Source organism: Tripterygium wilfordii, chromosome 11, assembly GCF_013401445.1.
Source record: "Tripterygium wilfordii isolate XIE 37 chromosome 11, ASM1340144v1, whole genome shotgun sequence".
NCBI lineage: Eukaryota > Viridiplantae > Streptophyta > Magnoliopsida > Celastrales > Celastraceae > Tripterygium > Tripterygium wilfordii.
Genome location: NC_052242.1, coordinates 13,982,051 through 14,004,650, shown reverse-complemented (window position 1 = coordinate 14,004,650; position 22,600 = coordinate 13,982,051). Strand labels below are relative to the sequence as shown.

Sequence of the window (22,600 nt, the reverse complement as noted above, 5' to 3'; positions counted from 1 at the left end):
GTGAATGCGACTTGAATGAAGTGGAGCTAAAAGGAATTCAAAAAGGCTGTTGCAACTTGCAATCACAGCAGCTCGTATCATGACACTTGTGGAGGAGCCTAAGCTCTACTTTTTGGAGCCCTATAGGACTCGGGCCTCCTTTAAATGGAAGGGGCCGAGCTTAGGGCCTGTCAAAGCCTGGCTCGGCCCGGTTCATTTTCATCCCTACTTGTGGGATGGTTTATTGTATTGTACTTTCATGGGGTAATGAAACTTTTAGTTAAAGAAAGAGTTGTCAATTTCTAACTCAATCATCAATGTTCATAAGTTTCATTTTGGGAATTCAAAATTTGTTTCAAGGCATATTTCTCATGGATAGATTTCTTATATTGATTTTTATGCCATAGTTTGATTCGACTCTTGGATAAAGGAGAAGGATTGTGATAGATCAGCCTAAAATTTTGCCAAACTTATCCTACGTACTCTTAAAGCCGGTCCCAAACCCGGATAAAGAAGGAGGGTTGTGTTCGATCTACAGTCGACATAAAACTTTGCCAAACCTATGCATGAGCCAATGAAATTTTCTCATAGACTTGTGTAGCCGACCCCAAACTATTGGGATGAAGGCTTGAAAGAAGAAGAAGATCAACAGTTTGATTCATTGAATTGTCAAAAATTTGTCTAGGTGTGCATATTGAGATAATTTTCAAATTTGAGTTCACAAGTCAGAACATTTGAATATTCGATAATTGAATTAGACTTGATAACTCTTTTCGTGACCAAAACTTGCATTACCAATGCTTTCACCGTTTCACGTTCTATTCAGGATAACAGTTAAAAGTCCTATACTCCCATCTCTAATTCATGTACCCATTACCCCAAAAAAAACATGTTTAAAATATAATATCACGGTCTCCCTTTTATTGCTCGGCTATGGCTGTCAACTAAGGTTGATTTGTGTGTTTTTATCTATATTTATTTGCTAATAAATGTTTCTACGCGTGCGCACAGGCGTATATGTAAAAACATTTATACATATACGCCAATCATTTGGAGTTCACTTTAAATTGTTATATTATTTGGAGTTCAAGGTTTTCTCTTAGTTTCTCCAATCAAGGATCATTCTATAATGGTTTGAAATCTTAAGAATCGATGGTTTGATAGTAATAGTTTCAGAAGCAGTTTTATGCTAATGGTTACATTTGTAAATAACAGATAGCTTGGCATCAGAACCCATAAAAAATGTGGAGAAAATGGGAATGAAAAGGGCATGTGGAAAGTGATATATGCAGCCATTTGATGTCCATTGGCACGAAATTGAGACGTAGGTTGGAATAGTTTCGAATGTTGTTTTGATTAGTTTTGGAATTTGTGGATGATTTGTTGTTTCGAATGCGTTTCGCCCTCATCATTTGTTTTGACCTCGACCTTGGTCCCGACCTTACGTATAACCAATCACAAGTCAGCCTTCAACCACCTATTTGCCTTGTCACATAACTTAAATTTGCCTCGAAACTCATATCCGTCCCATCTCAAAAGATGAGTCAACATGATGAGTTATGCCAACATGGACCAGGTGACTGCTGGTGTCCATTTCAGGTTCAAGCCTGGCTCAATTTTCATCAACAATGGTAAGCTTTTCATTTCACAAGACCCACTTCCCCCTAAAGTTCTTCAGACAAACCAAATATCAAACACCTTGTGTGCGACTTTTGTAGGGGACGCAGAGAACGCAGGAATAAACAGAAGTCCCAGCGCGTACCTGTTTAATCCAGCAGAGGAGAGAGCTCGATATCAAGATAATGTCGATAAGGAAATGACCCTTCTGAAATTTGTTGATGGAGGTAGTCGGAATAGCACTGGAGCCTTCAGTTGGTATGCAACTCATGGAACCTCCATGAGCAGAGACAACAAGCTCATCAGTGGAGACAACAAAGGCGCTGCTGCTAGATTCTTTGAGGACTGGTTCCCCTCTACAACTAAACCTTCCTCTACATCAATCAATAAAGACATTGTCAAGTTGCAGGAGAAAGCGGAGACTATAAGAGCCACTGGAGGGCAAAAGTGCGAGAAAACAGCGAGCCAAAGCTTCAAAGTGAGGAAGACTGATAAAATCTCCATTTGTTGGTGCATTTTGCCAGTCGAATGTTGGCGATGTGACGCCAAATGTGCTCGGAGCCTTTTGCACTGACAGTGGAAAACCCTGCGACTTCAACCGCTCCTCTTGCGACGGCAATGACCAGCTTTGTGTGGGCCGTGGGCCTGGGTATCAACTTTGACCATTAATACTCTAATGGGCTTTTTTAGAATATGGACTAATATATGAATGGGCTTACATGGGCTTTTAATTGACAGTTATCCAGATGAAGTAATAAGCACAAAGATGATGGCAGAAAGGCAGTTGAAGAAGGCAATTGAACTATTCGAGTCTGCTAAAGAACAACTGAGTGGCAAGATTGATAATGCCAGCCCTGGGGTTTACCGGCTGAGGCACTTTGGTTCATCCAAACAAACAGTAGTCTCTCCTATTGAATACTTTATTGGTGCATCTAGTGCATTTACAGTGTCATAGATGCAAAATGAGTGCCAACGGCATTTCCTTGGAATGCAAATAATGTGAAATTGCCAGGTGTAATTTATTATAATACTATTTTTGACGCGGACGAAAACAACGAAAAAGATTAAATCATCATTTCATGGAGGAAATATACAATGGAATTCTAAAAGATCAAAAGATGATAGATCACTAGGATCGGCTACAACATTAAAGTAACGAAAAAACACTAAATTACGAAAATATTCATAAAACATTAAAATGCTCATTTGAGGCCCTAAATAATGAAATTTGCCAAAATAAGAGTGGGGCTTGATCACCACGTCGAAACGAGTCACCTGATCAAATTACGCACAATTCTAAAAACGTGTCATTTGTTCATCCAAATCACACATAGGAGAGACTCTCCTTTAAGAAGCATATCAAAAGCTTTGTTTATGCCTTCAAACTTCACCTCGTGTGTGACAAACTTATCAAGTTGCAATTCCTGAGAAGAAAAGTGGCACATATATGATCATCTATCAATAAACCCGTCTTCGATTAAATTTCTCCAAGCATTTCATTCCTCTGACTACAACGAGTTATCAGTTCATTATGCAGAACAGCCGTTAAGATTATGCTACTGGCAAGATGAAGAGCAAGTAAGAGGCCAACTGACTCAACCGGCAACTCAAAAGTTATTTCCACTAGGTTTAAGATAGGAAATAAATAAAAGGAAAAGTAAGAGTGGTTTCAGGTACCTTGTCCATGTAAGGTTGTGCGAGTATGGGAACATCCCTTTTAGGTTTCAGGCCTCCATACAAGGATCCAGTGATGATCTTCCCATCCTGAAGGACGTCATTAGAGTTAAGGCATATCTGTGACCCCGGCTTGTCCAAACCTAAAATGACTGTCTTTCCCCAGCCCTGAAGTCAAATTAATCATTCACCACAGAGTAAGCATCGCCTCATAACACATGTGCAAAATGAAGGAGAAGGATGTTTAGTACAGTTATTGATCACCATTCAAAAAAAAATAAGCAGCAGTGAATAGTCACCCAATACCGGTGCAGGAAATAATGCCAAAACTGCTAGGTGTAAGAGTAGAACTTGCGACCTTCCGCATATGCAAGGAGTTACCACAGTCAACATCACCATCATAACCAAAACTTACTTGTTTCTTAGTTGATTCTCTTATAAACATACATGAAACCAGTGATGATGAAATAGTTCCAGCTACTATAAATTAAATATTACTTAAGATCATTCACGTTGGTCTTATACTATGCGCAGCTTTCCTACTGAAATTTCCTGGATTAAAACAATCAACTTCAAACACAGTAGTTAACAAACTCATCATGTTTTATTTTATCAACTTCAAAAATGTGCTTGTGTTTGCTTGTGGCTGAGAGAAAGAGCCAGACCTTTCAGGACGATGCATATGCTTCCTGCACCAAGGATGCCGAACCAACACATTCGAAGCAATAGTCTGCACCCCCACCAGTCATTTCCTTAATCACCTGCTTTGTGTGATAAAAGAAAACAAAAAAACATAACTGAGAAACAGGGTAAAATGAACACCAACATTTAAGCCTCACCAAACTGCATGAAAAATAAGCTCCCACCCTCCAAGAAAGGCAGGATGCTTTGAGAGAACCCAAATTATTAGGAAATCATATAGAAAAATGTACTACTTTTTTTTTATCATGATCACATCTCAAATCTATGAAGCCACATGGTCTTATGGAGTTTAAACCAATCGGTAAATCCACGCTCAATTTTTTAAATTTAGATGGAGAGATACTGATAAACTTTGCTTCTATATATAAGCACTTATAATCATTTGATTGTGCAGATGAACTTTATCCACCGAAAGCACGACGTTTATCGTCTGACAGAGAAAAGAACAAACACAAACACCATGGGTAGAGAAGATGACCTGGCTCACGGCTTTATCCCCAGAGCTTTTAGGATTGACAAAGTCGGTGACACCAAATTTTTTCCCTGTATGCACAAGAAACCGAACTATCAGGAGAAGGCTTTACATTACATGAACAATACACTGGAATGCAGAGGCCCTTTTTGTTAGAAAAGTATTCAGCTCATGCTTCAGAGAAGGAGTGTAATGCTCATTGTAATGCTATCCCTACTGTGCTAGTACTGACTTGTTAGTTCACCTCGTTCGATGTAGGGCTAGTGGCAAATAATTATCAAGAAACCAACTAGTAGGATTGAGAAGTCACATTGTAGTTGTTTCGACATGGTGATCAAGATAGTGTTATGCCACTAGCCCCACCCTATTTTTGGCTAATTCCACTATTTAGGGCCTTAAATGGGTCTTTTAGCATTGCAAATCACAATGGTGATTCTCATAAGAGAAAGTAAGTATTGCTTCCTCATTCTCAGGGTAGCCTATCGAATTTCCTCACCAACTTCAAACTTCTCAGGATTTACGTCAACTCCTATAATTCTGGCAGCACCACAAAGCCTTGCTCCCTCTGCAACCTAAATAAGAACCAACAGCCATTGTCTTTTTCAGCAACCTACGACGAGATAATGAAACAAAAAACAATCAAGTATTTGCATGAACATACTGCTAATCCAATTGATCCCAGCCCAAATACAGCCACAGTTGATCCTGCCTCAACATTTGCAGCTCTCCAAGCAGCACGAACGCCTAAAACCAGAATCATAATCAGCGTGATCACCCAGTATCAATTCCAAATTCCAATTTAAGTTTTCAAAGTATGTATCACTAATCAAATAACAGTGATCAAACAAAAACAATCATTGATTACATACCTGTGGACACTCCACAACCCAGGAGGCAAGCCCGATTCGGAGGGACGGCAGGATCGATCTTTACAACATTAGCCCCATCGACCACGGTATACTCACTGAAACTTGACACAAATAGGAAATGGTATAAAACCTCTCCCTTGAGGTCTGTAAATCTGCTCGTCTAGTACCTAGGTGTCCAAGGAGAGAACTTAAATGGATAATTTGAACACAAGTTGCTCTTCGGGGATCTGCAATCCTCACATTCTCCACAATCTGACATAAATACTGGTATGACAACATCGCCTTCGGTAAAATCATTCACATATTCTCCCACGCTCTCCACAACCCTGCGACATATATAGATGTTCAATCAGTACATCATTTATTTCTCTGATAATGCTTCAATACGAAGATAGACGAACACTGAGATGCCATGGCACTTAGGGCCCGGGGCGCCGGCCCGTGAATCACAAATACCATAGGGCTTAGGGCCCAGCGGGGCCAGCTTTCTTTTAATCAAAGAATTTTTTTGTTGTTGAAGAAAGGTCTCATGCAAACATAAACACTAGCCACTAAACCACCCGTCTTTTGCCACATTTATTCCTCGTTCTACCTTCAAATCTTTTTTTTTTAAAATCAGACGGGCCGACCGGTGAAGGTCCGGGCCCATCGCTAAAGGATCGAATCTTGTGGGTCTAAAACTCCGACCTAACTTGTTATAAACTATTGGGCCGAACATAGCATGATTGTTGACCTTGATCAACAAGTTAGGTTGTTTCGGGGCAAGGGCGTGTATTACATCTCTAGGATGTGGAAATTAGTAACATATTTATCATACAAATTACCATTTTACATCTGTAATTTATCGTGAAAAGATGGAATTTCAAACTTACCCAATGGCCTCGTGACCTAAAACTCTTGGAAAGATTCCCGGAAATTCCTTCAAGAAAAAACAAAACCGATAATCATGACATGTAAAAATTGCAAAATGGTTTCATCAACGTATGTTATCTAGAGGAATTACATATCAGTAACTGATGCAATTATGATAGGGATCCCAGCAACTAGTATCTCAATTATCCGAGTGGTTGAGTTGTATACATAGAATTTAATGTGCATCATGCGGGACATGTAGAACTCGCAAATTTCCTGTGCATCAAATCTAGCAATTGGGATAACTCGATCGCAACTTCCAGGAATTTTCGGTAACTGATAAGAGAATATACCTTCAATTTCCAAAAGACAATATCGCTGTGACAGAGAGGCGAGCAAATAATCTTTATCCTGACTTCATGAGCCTCTGGAGGAGCAACCATAACCTCCTCTATGACCAGAGGCTTCCCCGGCTCGCGAGCAACCGCAGCTACATACAGCTAGTTCTTTTACAACATTCTCATATACTTACACATACATACATACATACATAATCCGCCATGAAAACGGAGCGGAACAGATGCAATAAGAACATAGTGGTAATCATGAAAATGAACAGTCCGTACCTCTGCATCGAATCGGCTTCCCTGCAGTTTTGCTAGTCGACTTTCCACTATCCATGGCGAAGAGTCGCTGTTGTGTTCTCGATCGATCAATTCCCTCTTTCGCTTTTCTCTTGTTATTTGTCGCTTTGAAACTCTCTGGCTGGCTATTTATAGTTGTTGAGGGTCGGAATTAAAAATTTTGTGTCGGGAAAATATCTGCATGTGTTTCGTATGATAAAACTAGGCAGTCCAAATTGGTATGCCGCTCGCAAATCCCTCTGTGTTTTTATAGCTACAATTTCGGATGCAGAAGGATAATCTTAATTTTAGTTAATTTCCATTTCAGAAAGTCCGACATTTCATGGGCCGAAGTCCTTGCTCTTTCAATGGGCCGTTTACCTACTAAATCAGGCCCTGTTGCCTAAACGTACATTTTTTTATATTTAAAATGTACATCAAATTATATATATATATACACACACATTGTTTTGATAAAAAGACATCCTTTCATTAAGATGGAACATCAACATGGATTACATACTCATTAGAAATGAGAGGAGCAACAAAAGTTGAGAAATCCTCTATCCAGACTCGATATCCCTTGACAAACTCTTGTGACCATCTAACAAGAGTATGGACAACTTGATTAAAAATTCGAGATACATAATGAAAGCTTGTATTCTCTAAGAAAGACACTAGTTCATTGATGGAGTCGACGATATGCCCAAATACAAACTGTTGTAATATATTTAATGCATGTATATTTGTATTTTATATAGTTACATTATTTGGTAAAAGGAGGATTTCTATGAATTATGTTTTTTTTTTAAACAATTATGATAGACATCCTAGCAACTGGGCTGAGTTATACTCACATGATTTCATGTGCATCATATAAGATATGTGGAGTCCATGAATTCTTTGAATGATTAAATCATGTAAGTATAACTCAACAGTTGAGATAAATGAGATACAAACTATTAGCATCTTTATCATTTCCATTTCTTAAAAAAAGGTCAAAAATCATAAATTCTAAATTAATCAATTTCTATGCATATGGTGGGGATGTGCATCAACATGGGCACTGCTCTAAGAGAAAATATTCAGTGGTTGCCGCACACCACGTCATTATGCTGACGTGGTGCGCATGCACCACTGAATGATTGACACATGTACATGACTTAAAATCTAATTTTACTCTGCACGATTTCTCTCCCCTCTTTCCTCTCTCTCTTATCACTTCAATCTCATATCCACAACACCTCTCCTCTCCCTCTCTTTCCTCTCTCCATCTCTTTCCTCTCTCTCTTATCAACTCAACCTCAGATCCATTTTTCCAGTCTCAATTTTCAAGTCCATGGTTGAATTCATGCACCCTTTACACTTTTTTTTTTCCGGCTTTCAACTTATGAAGTATTTCGAGTTCCAAATCCAAACCCAGTTCTCTCTCTTCTAACCATATCCTGAGCCATTACCAGATCTAGATCTAGATCCAAATCCAAAACCTCTTCCAAACCCATTTGGTGAAAAATTGAAGTAACGAGAGCAAGAGAACGCTAGATTTCACACCACCGCCTCTCAACTATAATATTTCTATCCGGTTAATTAATTATTGTTTATTCGAGATTAATTAGTCGCCATGAGCAAAATCTAAGAAAAAGAACCATAGCAAACAAGTCAATAGAACCCTCTTGTCACTTTTAAATTCATTTCGTAGAAGGATGAAAGTAAAAGAAGGCTTTGTTTCCCTTGACAGGAAGATAAGGATGAAAGTAAGAGAAAAGACAAGGGAAAAAAAGTGAAAAAATAATTGACTAGGATTCATCCCTCCACATGTCAATTATTCAGTGGTGCATGCGCACCACGTCAGCATAATGACGTGGTGTGCGGCAACCACTGAATATTTTCTCGTGGTCTAATCACATGGTGGGGATTCTGGTCACCTATTAAATGCGCCTGGTCTAATCACGTGGTGGGGATTCTGGTCCCGTATTCTGCAATTACTAGGATGAGGTTTAATGGGACCATATTTTGATGGGTCCCGCTATTATTATTAAGTGTCTCATAAAAGTGGGAACACCTTCTCAGCAAGTAACATGGAGTTGAAAAGTCAGCCTTCCCTTTTTTGAATCATTTGACATTTTCTCCAGCTTCACGTATGCAAAATCATTTTCATCTCACATTTGCTTCACATTTTTTGAACACAAGCAACCTCCAATCTCCATATCTTATCATGAATCAGATCGAGCTCACCAAAAATCAACAAGTGGGTTTGATTTTCTTACTAATTGGATACTTGATTGATATATTGATTGTTTACTGAAAATAAGAGATTGAGTAGTCCTGTGAGACAATATTGCAAACAAATTATAAACACGAGAGGCAGACAATTAATCGTTTTAATACTCAAGAATTTCTTACCTCAATCAAATTTCTCTAATTCATACGCATTACCACACAAATAACTTAGTTTTTAAATTTATTCCAATTTGTTTTTGGTTTGATATTGGTATATATATATATATGTTGGCATATTGTTCTATTTAATACCAGATTATAGATGCTCTTATATATATATACATATATATATATATATATACATACGGCTGCTCACACGCGGGATCCCTCATTTTCATTAATTTGCGGGATATGATTTTTAACCACAAGATTCATCCAACGCTCACAGGAGAGCATACCTCTGTACCTATTTTCAGACCCACTTCCATGACTCTAACCCGTTTTCATCACAGCTGCCCGTGCGAATCTCCATCCCGTTCCACTTTAATCTCCACCTGGTAGATCGTGCCCACCTTGACATTGTTATTCATCTGGTTCCTCCTCTTTCCCTTGCGGATAAGCCGAATCGACGTCATCCATATGAATCTTGCCCATGCGATAACCTATGGATCATTGGGGATTTTTGTGAAATTCAGAAATGGGTATTGTGCAAATATGCAATTCTTACCTAGTTTAGATTTTTGGGATCATCATGGGTCGAAATCGAAGTCTTATGATAATTTCTTAGTTCAATTTGTAACGCAACTTCCTTCAAATGCAAACTACGTTGGTTTGAGAACTTTGCCAATTCTACAATTCCATGAGCTTTAGATTTTGGGGTTCCATCTGCAATTCCATGAGCTGTAGTTGTTTTGGAATTGAATATTAGTTGTTTTGCTTTTCCTATGTCAAATACCATGAGTACAAATCAAGTCCAGATATACCTAGTTCGTGGGTGTGTTCCTAGCAGTGCCGTCGACGCTAACCAAGATTGGTTGTTGTGAGCAACTTTGGTACCCAATGTACAACTTCGGTACCCACTATCGATAGTCAAGGTGGGCATACCAGATCGAGATCAAAGTGGAAATGGAGATTCAATGGGTGAGGATTCAAGTGAGAGTTGTGGCGTAGGTTATCGCATGGGCATGAAAACGGGTTAGAAGCATGGAAGTGGGTCTCAAAATGGGTACAGAGGTATGCTCTCCTGTGAGCGTTGGATGAATCGTGTGATTAAAAACCATATCCCGCAAATTAATGAAAATGAGGGATCCCGTGTGTGAGCAGCCGCGTATATATACATACATATATATATATATATATATATATATATTATCTGTGGCTATGTGCTGTTGATGTTTTTACACATTGTTTATAACCAGATTATACACCAAGCATTGTTTGTACACATCGTTTATAACACATGTGCCTAACAAGCATTGCACATGCTAGAACAAGACGTAGAGCTGTCAGCAGTGCAGCTAATTAAACAGATATATATAAAACAGGTGAAGAAGAAACTCATTTCATTTGTCCATCCAAATCACGCATCTGAGACACTTCCCTTCAATGAGTAGATCAAATGCTTTGTTAATGTCTTCAAATTTGATCTCGTGAGTTACAAACTCATCCAGATTCAATTCCTGAAGAGAAAAAAACACAAAAATTAACGTAATTACGAGGAAAAGAAAATAAGAAAAACCCAAGTATTGTATGCGTTAATTACCTTGTCCATGTAAAGCTTTACAAGAGTAGGTATATCAGTTTTAATTTTCAGACCTCCATACAAGCATCCAATGAGGCTCTTTTTCTCTAGAATAAAATCAAGAGAGTCCAGGCTTATCTCTGCCCCCGGCTTGCCCAAACCTAATACAACTGTCTTCCCCCAACCCTGCAATCACATAGCAGAAACATTAGACACACACAAATTTTTTGCTAACCGCGTTTTGAACATCTCATATGAGCCTAAATAAGGTCCATCAAGGCCGTGCGCATAAGGCAATCACACCAACATAGTCACTTCTAACTGCAATAATTCACTACAAGAACATTATATATCGTGTGTGCATGCAAATGTTACACAGAGTCAGACCTTTCGGCAGGATGCATAAGCTTCACGCACCAACGGTGAGAAACCAACACATTCAAAGCAATAGTCCGCACCTCCATCAGTCATCTCTTTGATTACCTGCTCCAAATGTCATAAACAATAAGATCAAAGCCAAAAGAAAAGGCATATTAGCTAGCCTTCTCTTGGATTCAAAAGGAAGAATTATACCTGGCTTACTGGTTTACTGTTCTCAGATTTTTCAGCACTGATAAAATCAGTTAGTCCAAAGACTTTTCCTGTTAAGAAGTATGAGAAAATATAAACCATCTCATCTTGCTTAATGAAAACTCATAGTTTTATTCACTCACCAACTTCAAATTTTTTAGGATTTATATCTACTCCTATGATTCTGGCAGCACCGCATAATCTTGCTCCCTCTGCAACCTAAAAAACCAACCAAAAATTTGTTCTTCTCCAGCAACCTATCAAATGTCAATGTGATAAAACATGAAATTGAGAAGTTATTGAAAACATAGGCTAGACCATACTGCTAATCCAATTGATCCCAGCCCGAATATCGCGACGGTAGATCCTGCCTTCACATTTGCAGTTTTCCAAGCAGCCCCAAATCCTAGAGCCAATACCGTAAAATCGAATTATCTTTCTCCATTCACTCCTCATTCATATGATTCTACTAATCATTTTCTAGTTGATATCATATCATTACCTGTTGACACTCCACAACTGAGGAGGCAAGCCCGGTTCGGAGGGATTGTAGGATCAATCTTGCAAATATTGGCAACATCAACTACAGTATACTCACTGAAACTTGATACATGCACCATATGGTACAAAACTTCGCCGTTGATGTCTGTGAATCTGCTGGTGTCATATCTAGGCATCCAGGGAGAGATCTTGAAAGGGATTTTTGAACATAGGTTGCTCTCTTCTGATTTGCAATCTGCACAATCTTTACATTCGGACAAGAACGTTGGTATAACCATGTCCCCTTGAGTCACTTCCTCCACATACTCTCCTACACTCTCCACAATCCTATAACATAATAAGTTAAATCAATCAACAGAAACTCTGTGTCAAACTTTCTTGCTAACCAAACATCAAATTTTACCCTAAATCAAATGCGCAAACTGGAAAGATCTCCAAAAAATATGAAAAAAGGGATTCAAGGAGTTTACCCGACTGCCTCATGACCCAAAATTCTTGGAAACGTATGAGGAAGTACCTTCATGAACAAATATTATATCAAAATCAAAAATCGAATGGCATGATATCAAAATTTATAAGAAAGTCAACGTTGTTTTTTTTTTTCTTTTAAATCTGCCTGTTATGTATGTACTAGCTAGAGAGATTGATTTATAGTCAACTACCGGCAATCGCCAAAAGTAGAGATCAGAGTGACAGAGAGAAGTGCATATGATCTTAATCCTGACTTCATGAGGACTTGGTGGAGCCACCATTATCTCCTCTATCACCAGAGGTTTCCCCGGTTCGCGAGCAACCGCAGCTGCACATCATCATAAACACACGCCATTTAATTTCATAATAAACTCAAAAACACCAAAAATATGTTTTTAAGAAGTACCTCTGCACCGAATAGGGTTCCCTGCAGTCCCCTTGTCAGCCATGTCCGACGATCAAGCACACGATTGAACAAGCTGTTGGGGTTGAGTACTCCTGCACTTGCTGAATGTTAGGTGCAGGTTCATATATGGAGATTATATTTAATCTGTAATAATTAAAGAGGACACCGGATTCAATGAATTTGACGAATGTGATGTGAACGTTTAAGTTCCACCTTTATTACCAAACACAAGATGCCAATATTATGGGAATCAATGGTGGATATGGAGGGTTAATCAAATCAAACTATATAAAAGTATACATCAAACATATTATTAAATCAAACTCTATGAAAGTATACATCAAACTTATTTAAAGATGCGCCTTATTGTCATGGTCGGCTAATTCGACTCATATATGCGTTGTCCTTTCTTCACATTGATTGAAATCAAGGACCTTGTAGCATAAACAACAAAAACTGATTTCCCATTTATGTGAAAAGATAAATTTTATTACAAAAACATGATGATAGCATTGTAAAAAGGTAAAAAAAAAAAACCCGCAAACGCAAAGGCAAAGAGGTGTAAGGCAAGGAGATCCTTTATCTCCTTTCCTTTTCAAAAAGCTGGAACTAGTGGTGTTTTCACAGTTAAATCCTTGATCAATAAAGCAGAATATTAACTTACAGAGTCCTTGAATGTAATTCTTATTTGGACAAATCGGGTACGAAGGAGTAGTGGACAAACGCTGTGTTGGGAGACACCACTGCCTGGAGATCGAGTTGAAGTGGGAATGTTGATGCATCAGCTTTGCGGAAACTAGGTCCTGCAGGCATTGGTGGAGTAGTGAGAGATGCATATCGCGATTTTGAATGTAAATTTTCTTGCAGCATTGGTGAATGCGACTCGAATGAAGTGGAGCTAAAAGGAATTCAAAAAGGCTGTTGCAACTTGCAATCACAGCAGCTCGTATCATGACACTTGTGGAGGAGCCTGAGCTCTACTTTTTGGAGCCCTATAGGACTCGGGCCTCCTTTAAATGGAAGGGGCCGAGCTTAGGGCCTGTCAAAGCCTGGCTCGGCCCGGTTCATTTTCATCCCTACTTGTGGAATGGTTTATTGTATTGTACTTTCATGGGGTAATGAAACTTTTAGTTAAAGAAAGAGTTGTCAATTTCTAACTCAATCATCAATGTTCATAAGTTTCATTTTGGGAATTCAAAATTTGTTTCAAGGCATATTTCTCATGGATAGATTTCTTATATTGATTTTTATACCATGGTTTGATTCGACTCTTGGATAAAGGAGAAGGATTGTGATAGATCAGCCTAAAATTTTGCCAAACTTATCCTACATACTCTTAAAGCCGGTCCCAAACCCGGATAAAGGAGGAGCGTTGTGTTAGATCGACAGTCGACATAAAACTTTGCCAAACCTATGCATGAGCCAATGAAATTTTCTCATAAACTTGTGTAGCCGACCCCAAACTATTGGGATGAAGGCTCGAAAGAAGAAGAAGATCAACAGTTTGATTCATTGAATTGTCAAAAATTTGTCTAGGTGTGCATATTGAGATAATTTTCAAATTTGAGTTCATAAGTCAGAACATTTGAATATTCGATGATTGAATTAGACTTGATAACTCTTTTCGTGACCAAAACTTGCATTACCAATGCTTTCACCGTTTCACGTTCTATTCAGGATAACAGTTAAAAGTCCTATACTCCCATCTCTAATTCATGTACCCATTACCCCAAAAAAAACATGTTTAAAATATAATATCACGGTCTCCCTTTTATTGCTCGGCTATGGCTGTCAACTAAGGTTGATTTGTGTGTTTTTATCTATATTTATTTGCTAATAAATGTTTCTACGCGTGCGCACAGGCGTATATGTAGAAACATTTATACATATACGCCAATCATTTGGAGTTCACTTTAAATTGTTATATTATTTGGAGTTCAAGGTTTTCTCTTAGTTTCTCCAATCAAGGATCATTCTATAATGGTTTGAAATCTTAAGAATCGATGGTTTGATAGTAATAGTTTCAGCAGCAGTTTTATGCTAATGGTTACATTTGTAAATAACAGATAGCTTGGCATCAGAACCCATTAAAAATGTGGAGAAAATGGGAATGAAAAGGGCATGTGGAAAGTGATATATGCAGCCATTTGATGTCCATTGGCACGAAATTGAGACGTAGGTTGGAATAGTTTCGAATGTTGTTTTGATTAGTTTTGGAATTTGTGGATGATTTGTTGTTTCGAATCCGTTTCGCCCTCATCATTTGTTTTGACCTCGACCTTGGTCCCAACCTTACGTATAACCAATCACAAGTCAGCCTTCAACCACCTATTTGCCTTGTCACATAACTTAAATTTGCCTCGAGACTCATATCCGTCCCATCTCAAAAGATGAGTCGTATTTATGGACTTATTCCATAGTATCCAATCATGTCAGGCCTCTCTTCTAACATACACCACCTGCAAATCATTTCTCCCTAGCACTCTCGAAAGTCGAAACTGATCTTCACTTGACCTTACATCACTAACCTTGCTCACCTCCTTCCTAGAAGAGCCAAGTTCGTTATTCTAGCAAAATATCAAGCTCATGCTATCACCCCTCCCTGAAATAAACTTGATCGACGCAATCCTCATTGGACCTTCGATCCCCAAACACTATTCTTCGCCAAGTCTTCTACCACAATCAAATCCTCACACATGCATTCACACATCTCTTGGCTTTCTATTTTACTTATTTAACCGTTGGAGCCTCTTGGCCAGCACCCCCAATGTCTAAGAGATTTCCAAATTCCAATCATCTATGCTCACATGTCTGACAGGTTGTTGATGGCCCACCTTTGTTGGAGCACCTACAATATATGGTTTGGAAATTAATTTGAACAATGTTCAAATACACTTATATCATCACCTCTCTTATGGTCCTGGCTGGTTCTGTTCTGTTTTGTTAAAATTTGTAGATGACGCGACGTCAATTTTAGCCATTGGATCTTAGTAACACCAGGGTATATGCAACAATAAGAGTTGTTTCTAGTGCAATGTAAAAAATCCTATAACTATAAACTAATTAATATTACACCCATTACATGACTGTAAAGAGCACTGGCTTGTACCATGCCCCCCCTTCAAATTAACAGCAAGAAGTCCAGAATTAGTAGACAAAAATGCTTAGTTTGTGTTGACTGATTTGCTCAAAAGCTTTGTTGAAATCACATAATTTGTATGATATTGCCATATTGGACAAGGCCAATGCCTTGTCGATCCAACTTCATACGGAGTTACCCAAGAACAGAGATGCTACTTGCTGGCTCACAAAACAATTTCCAACTTTTCTTGTCCTTTATAATCTTCTTATCACAAAGAACTAAGAAACTCAAAAGCTATGGACTATACTCACACTATAAATAACTTGGTGGCAGATCAAGATGTCCAATGCCAAAACATGAATAATAGCAAAATGCACAGAGACCCCCAATTAGTACTTTCATTTGTTATTATTCTCTGCTTTTCTAAGAGCCAACCGCGATTACCTGATCGGAGTTGGTAGCTATGACATGACCGGACCCGCTGCCGGGGTAACATGATGGGTTATGCCAACATGGACCAGGTGACTGCTGGTGTCCATTTCAGGTTCGAGCCTGGCTCAATTTTCATCAACAATGGTAAGCTTTTCATTTCACAAGACCCACTTCCCCCTAAAGTTCTTCAGACAAACCAAATATCAAACACCTTGTGTGCGCCTTTTGTAGGGGACGTAGAGAACGCAGGAATAAACAGAAGTCCCAGCGCGTACCTGTTTAATCCAGCAGAGGAGAGAGCTCGATATCAAGATAATGTCGATAAGGAATGACCCTTCTGAAATTTGTTGATCGAGGTAGTCGGAATAGCACTGGAGCCTTCAGTTGGTATGCAACTCATGGAACCTCCATGAGCAGAGACAACAAGCTCATCAGTGGAGACAACAAAGGCGCTGCTGCTAGATTCTTTGAGGACTGGTTCCCCTCTACAACTAAACCTTCCTCTACATCAATCAATAAAGACATTGTCAAGTTGCAGGAGAAAGCGGAGACTATAAGAGCCACTGGAGGGCAAAAGTGCGAGAAAACAGCGAGCCAAAGCTTCAAAGTGAGGAAGACTGATAAATCTCCATTTGTTGGTGCATTTTGCCAGTCGAATGTTGGCGATGTGACGCCAAATGTGCTCGGAGCGTTTTGCACTGACAGTGGAAAACCTTGCGACTTCAACCGCTCCTCTTGCAACGGCAATGACCACCTTTGTGTGGGCCATGGGCCTGGGTATCAACTTTGACCATTGATACTCTAATGGGCTTTTAGAATATGGACTAATATATGAATGGGCGTACATGGGCTTTTAATCGACAATTATCCAGATGAATTAGTAAGCACAAAGATCACAGCAGAAAGGCAATTGAACTATTCGAGTCTGCTAAAGAACAACTGAGTGACAAGATTGATGATGCCAGCCCGGGCTTTACCGGCTGAGGCACTTTGGTTCATCCAAAGAAACAGTGGTCTCTCTTATTGAATACTTTACTGTGTATCCAGTGCATTTAAAGTGTCATAGATGCAAAATGAGTGCCAACGGCATTTCCTTGGAATGCAAATAATGTGAAATTGCCAGGTGTAATTTATTATAATACTATTTTTGACGTGGACGAAAACAGCGAAAAAGATTAAATCATCATTTCATGGAGGAAATATACAATGGAATTCTAAAAGATCAAAAGACGATAGACCACTAGGATCGGCTACAACATTAAAGTAACGAAAAAACATCAAATTACGAAAATATCTATAAAACATTAAAATGCTCATTTGAGGCTCTAAATAATGGAATTTGCCAAAATAAGAGTGGGGCTTGATCACCACGTCAAAACGAGTCACATGATCAAATTACGCACAATTCTAAAAACGTGTCATTTGTTCATCCAAATCACACATCGGAGAGACTCTCCTTTAAGAAGCATATCAAAAGCTTTGTTTATGCCTTCAAACTTCACCTCGTGTGTGACAAACTTATCAAGTTGCAATTCCTGAGAAGAAAAGTGGCACATATATGATCATCTATCAATAAACCCCGTCTTCGATTAAATTTCTCCAAGCATTTCATTCCTCTCACTACAACGAGTTATCAGTTCATTATGCAGAACAACCGTTAAGATTATGCTACTGGCAAGATGAAGAGCAAGTAAGAGGTCAACTGACGCAACCGGCAACTCAAAAGTTATTTCCACTAGGTTTAAGATAGGAAATAAATAAAAGGAAAAGTAAGAGTGGTTACAGGTACCTTGTCCATTTAAGGTTGTGCGAGTATGGGAACATCCCTTTTTGGTTTCAGGCCTCCATACAAGGATCCAGTGATGATCTTCCCATCCTGAAGGACGCCATTAGAGTTAAGGCATATCTGTGACCCCGGCTTGTCCAAACCTAAAATGACTGTCTTTCCCCAGCCCTGAAGTTAAATTAATCATTCACCACAGAGTAAGCATCGCCTCATAACACATGTGCAAAATGAAGGAGAAGGATGTTTAGTACAGTTATTGATCACCATTCAAAAAAAAAAAAAAGCAGCAGTGAATAGTCACCCAATAACGGTGCAGGAAATAATGCCAAAACTGCTAGGTGTAAGAGTAGAACTTGCGACCTTCCGCATTTGCGAGGAGTTACCACAGTCAACATCACCATCCTAACCAAAACTTACTTGTTTCTTAGCTGATTCTCTTATAAACATACATGAAACCAGTGATGATGAAATAGTTCCAGCTACCATAAATTAAATATTACTTAAGATCATTCACGTTGGTCTTATACTATGCGCAGCTTTCCTACTGAAATTTCCTGGATTAAAACAATCAACTTCAAACACACTAGTTAAGAAACTCATCATGTTTTATTTTATCAACTTCAAAAATGTGCTTGTGTTTGCTTGTGGCTGAGAGAAAGAGCCAGACCTTTCGGGACGATGCATATGCTTCCTGCACCAAGGATGCCGAACCAACACATTCGAAGCAATAGTCTGCACCCCCACCAGTCATTTCCTTAATCACCTGCTTTGTGTGATAAAAGAAAACAAAAAAAAATAACTGAGAAACAGGGTAAAATGAACACCAACATTTAAGCCTCACCAAACTGCATGAAAAATAATCTCCCACCCTCCAAGAAAGGCAGGATGCTTTGAGAGAACCCAAATTATTAGGAAATCATATAGAAAAATGTATTACTTTTTTTTTATCATGATCACATCTCAAATCTATGAAGCCACATGGTCTTATAGAGTTTAAACCAATCGTAAACCCACGCTCAATTTTTTAAATTTAGATGAAGAGATACTGATAAACTTTGCTTCTATATATAAGCACTTATAATCATTTGATTGTGCAGATGAACTTTATCCACCGAAAGCACGACGTTTATCGTTTGACAGAGAAAAGAACAAACACAAACACCATGGGTAGAGAAGATGACCTGGCTCACGGCTTTATCCCCAGAGCTTTTAGGATTGACAAAGTCGGTGACACCAAATTTTTTCCCTGTATGCACAAGAAACCGATCTATCAGGAGAAGGCTTTACATTACATGAACAATACACTGGAATGCAGAGGCCCTTTTTGTTAGAAAAGTATTCAGGTCATGCTTCAGAGAAGGAGTTAAATGCTCATTGTAATGCTATCCCTACTGTGCTAGTACTGACTTGTTAGTTCACCTCGTTCGATGTAGGATTAGTGGCAAATAATTACCAAGAAAACCAGCTAGTAGGATTGAGAAGTCACGTTGTAGTCGTTTCGACGTGGTGATCAAGATAGTGTTATGCCACTAGCCCCACCCTATTTTTGGCTAATTCCACTATATAGGGCCTCAAATGGGTCTTTTAGCATTGCAGATCACAGTGGTAGTTCTCATAAGAGAAAGTAAGTATTGCTTCCTCATTCTGAGGCTAACCTACATCGAATTTACTCACCAACTTCAAACTTCTCAGGATTTACGTCAACTCCTATAATTCTGGCAGCACCACAAAGCCTTGCTCCCTCTGCAGCCTAAATAAGAACCAACAACCATTGTCTTTTTCAGCAACCTAATGACGAGATAATGAAACAGAAAACAATCAAATATTTGCATGAACATACTGCTAATCCAATTGATCCCAAATTCCCAACCCAAATACAGCCACAGTTGATCCTACCTCAACATTTGCAGCTCTCCAAGCAGCACCAATGCCTAAAACGAGAACCATAATCAACGTGATCACCCGGTAACAATTCCACATTCCAATCTAAGATTTTCAAAGTACAGTGACCAGACAGAAACACTCATTACTTAGAAGGTCAAACTGAATATACCTGTGGACACTCTGCAAACCAGGAAGCAAGCCCGATTCGGCGGGATGGCAGGATCGATTTTTACAACATTAACCCCATCGACCACGGTATACTCACTGAAACTTGACACAAATAGGAAATGGTATAAAACCTGTCCCTTGAGGTCTGTAAATCTGCTCGTCTCGTACCTAGGTGTCCAAGGAGAGAACTTAAATGGATAATTTGAACACAAGTTGCTCTTTGGGGATCTGCAATCCTCACATTCTCCGCAATCTGACATAGATACTGGTATGACAACATCGCCTTCGGTAAAATCATTCACATATTCTCCCACGCTTTCCACAACCATGCGACATATATATATGTTCAATCAGTACACCATGTATTTCTCTGATAGTGCTTCAATACGAAGATAGACAAACACTGAGATGCCATGGCGCTTAGGGCCCGGCGCACCGACCCGTGAATCACAAATACCATAGGGCTTAGGGCCCAGCGGGGCCAACTTTCTTTTAATCAAAGATTTTTTTGTTGTTGAAGAAAGGTCTCATGCAAACATAAATACCAAACCACCAGAGTCTTTGCCACATTTATTCCTCGTTCTACCTTCAAATCTTTTTTTTTTTAAATCGGACCATGAATCACAAATACCATAGGGCTTAGGGTCCAACGGGGCCAACTTTCTTTTAATTAAAGATTTTTTTGTTGTTGAAGAAAGGTCTCATGCAAACATAACCACTAAACCACCAGAGTTTTTGCCACATTCACTCCTCGTTCTACCTTCAAATCTTTTTTTTTAAAAAAATCGGACGGGCCGACATGTGAAGGTCCGGGCTCATCGCTAAAGGATCAAATCTTGTGAGTCAAAAACTCCGACCCAACTTGTTAGAAACTATTGGGCCGAACATAGTATGATTGTTGATCTTGATCAACAAGCGGCGTTGTTCCTGGCCAAGCGCATGTATTACATCTCTAGGATGTGGAAATTAGTAACATATTTATTCTACATATTTATTATTTTGCATTTCTTAAAAAAGGTCAAATATCATAAATTCCAAATTAATCAATTTCTCTGCATATGGTAAGGGCCAGTTTGGTAAAATTTTTTGGGTAGCATTTCTACCACTTTCTAGTATAAATGATTTGGGCTTACCAAACAACCATTTTCGAGCATCAATTCTGAGACTCTAGCATTTTAAAGACTTTTCAAAATGCTCCCTCTCGGAACAATTTTACTAACATTTTCACATTTATCCTCATATTATCCTCACCAAATTAATGGAATTCCGAAAATACCCTGCAAGCTATCCCACCGCCATCTGGATGAGCGACCAATCACCACAGCTGGTGCTACTCCCACCGCCATATGGATGAGCAACCAGTCACCACCGCCTACTCCCATCGCTGCATCACCCCGACTTCCTCCACTTCCTCCCCGACGCGAAATGGAAAATGGCACCAAATTGCAATGGGATGTGGGTCGGTTTTCGCGAACCAGCTAGTGAAATGAGACAAGCAAGTCGAAGAGGACACTGAGAAGATTGTCCACAAGGCCCGATGAAATGGGACAATTTAGTCGAACCAATTGGTGAAATGGGTCTCCTCTTTGCTCTTTTTTGTTTGGGTTTATCTTCTTTTTTCTCTTATATAGTATGATGTTTTAAATAATAATCTTTAACTTTTATGGACATTAAAACGTTTATGATACTTATTATAAATGGAGTAAATTTATTTACAAATAATAATCTTTATTTAGCTTTATTTTATAAATTTATTATTATTTTTTTACATTTATATCTGCATAATATCCCTGCACGTAATTTGTCGCACAATGTTATACAACATAAATTTATCAGTAAAACCAAACCCTTCCAAACATTCATGCAACATTCTGCTATTTAAATTGTTCGGCATATCTGCTACTTTCAAAAGAATAATGCTAGAGATTCTAAAAAAATGACCCACAAAAGACCCTCACTTAAATGTGGAGTGTTGGATGTGAAGTGAATCTTATATATGTATTTTTAATCAATGATTATTTTAATACCACATAGATTTGAGAGATTTTTAGGATCATATGATCTAATCACATGGTGGGGATTCTGGTCGCGTATTAAATGCGCATGGTCTAATCACATGCCTAGATTCACATTTGACATGTGCATCAACATGCGCAATGGTCTAATCACATGGTGGGGATTCTGGTCACGTATTCGGCATTTACTAGGATAAGGTTTAATGGGACCATATTTTGATGGGTCCCGCAATATTATTAAGTGTCTCATAAAATTGGGAACAACCTTCTCAGCAAGTAACATGAGTTGGAAAGTCAACCTTCCTTTTTTGAACCATTTTGACATTTTCTCCAGCTTCACGTATGAAAATCATTTTCATGTCACATTTGCTTCACATTTTTTGAACAGCAAATCAGATCGAGCTCACCAAAAATCAACAAGTGGGTTTTATTTTCTTACTAATTGGATACTTGATTGATATATTGATTCTTTACCGAAAATAAGAGATTGAGTAGTCCTGTGAGACTAATTGCGAACGAATTATAAACACGAGAGA

General features: G+C 38.7%; 1 protein-coding gene and 2 pseudogenes across 2 annotated transcripts; all 3 read right to left on the bottom strand.

The window, feature by feature from the left end:
- Positions 1 to 2,644: 2,644 nt before the first annotated feature.
- Positions 2,645 to 7,077, bottom strand: LOC120009087 (annotated as a pseudogene).
- Positions 7,078 to 9,211: 2,134 nt separating this feature from the next.
- LOC120009088 (alcohol dehydrogenase-like 7) lies at positions 9,212 to 12,911 on the bottom strand. Of its 2 annotated transcripts, XM_038859540.1 has the most exons (12): positions 12,698 to 12,911; positions 12,483 to 12,619; positions 12,291 to 12,337; positions 11,822 to 12,147; positions 11,643 to 11,725; positions 11,463 to 11,538; positions 11,323 to 11,390; positions 11,137 to 11,232; positions 10,771 to 10,935; positions 10,550 to 10,687; positions 10,349 to 10,373; positions 9,212 to 9,259 (listed from the first exon to the last, which is right to left on the bottom strand). In XM_038859540.1, the coding sequence occupies exons 1-10, from the start codon at positions 12,738 to 12,740 to the stop codon at positions 10,571 to 10,573; spliced, it is 1,158 nt and encodes a 385-aa protein (XP_038715468.1). In that variant the 5' UTR covers positions 12,741 to 12,911; the 3' UTR covers positions 9,212 to 9,259; positions 10,349 to 10,373; positions 10,550 to 10,570. The 2 variants fall into 2 exon arrangements, with proteins under 2 accessions (XP_038715468.1, XP_038715467.1); XM_038859539.1 differs by lacking the exons at positions 9,212 to 9,259; positions 10,349 to 10,373 and having other exon boundaries at positions 10,390 to 10,687; positions 12,698 to 12,882.
- Positions 12,912 to 17,386: 4,475 nt separating this feature from the next.
- On the bottom strand, positions 17,387 to 20,574 carry LOC120009093 (annotated as a pseudogene).
- Between the last annotated feature and the right edge of the window lie 2,026 nt (positions 20,575 to 22,600).

What these genes read in the sequence shown, in the direction of transcription:
- LOC120009088 (XM_038859540.1), bottom strand. Translation starts at nt 12,740, where the DNA reads ATGGCTGACAAGGGGACTGCAGGGAACCCTATTCGGTGCAGAG. An exon ending in GAACCCTATTCGGTGCAGAG is followed by an intron (nt 12,620 to 12,697) that starts GTACTTCTTAAA and finishes GATGATGTGCAG; the next exon opens with CTGCGGTTGCTCGCGAACCG. An exon ending in CTTATGCATCCTGCCGAAAG is followed by an intron (nt 10,936 to 11,136) that starts GTCTGACTCTGT and finishes ATGTGATTGCAG; the next exon opens with GGTTGGGGGAAGACAGTTGT.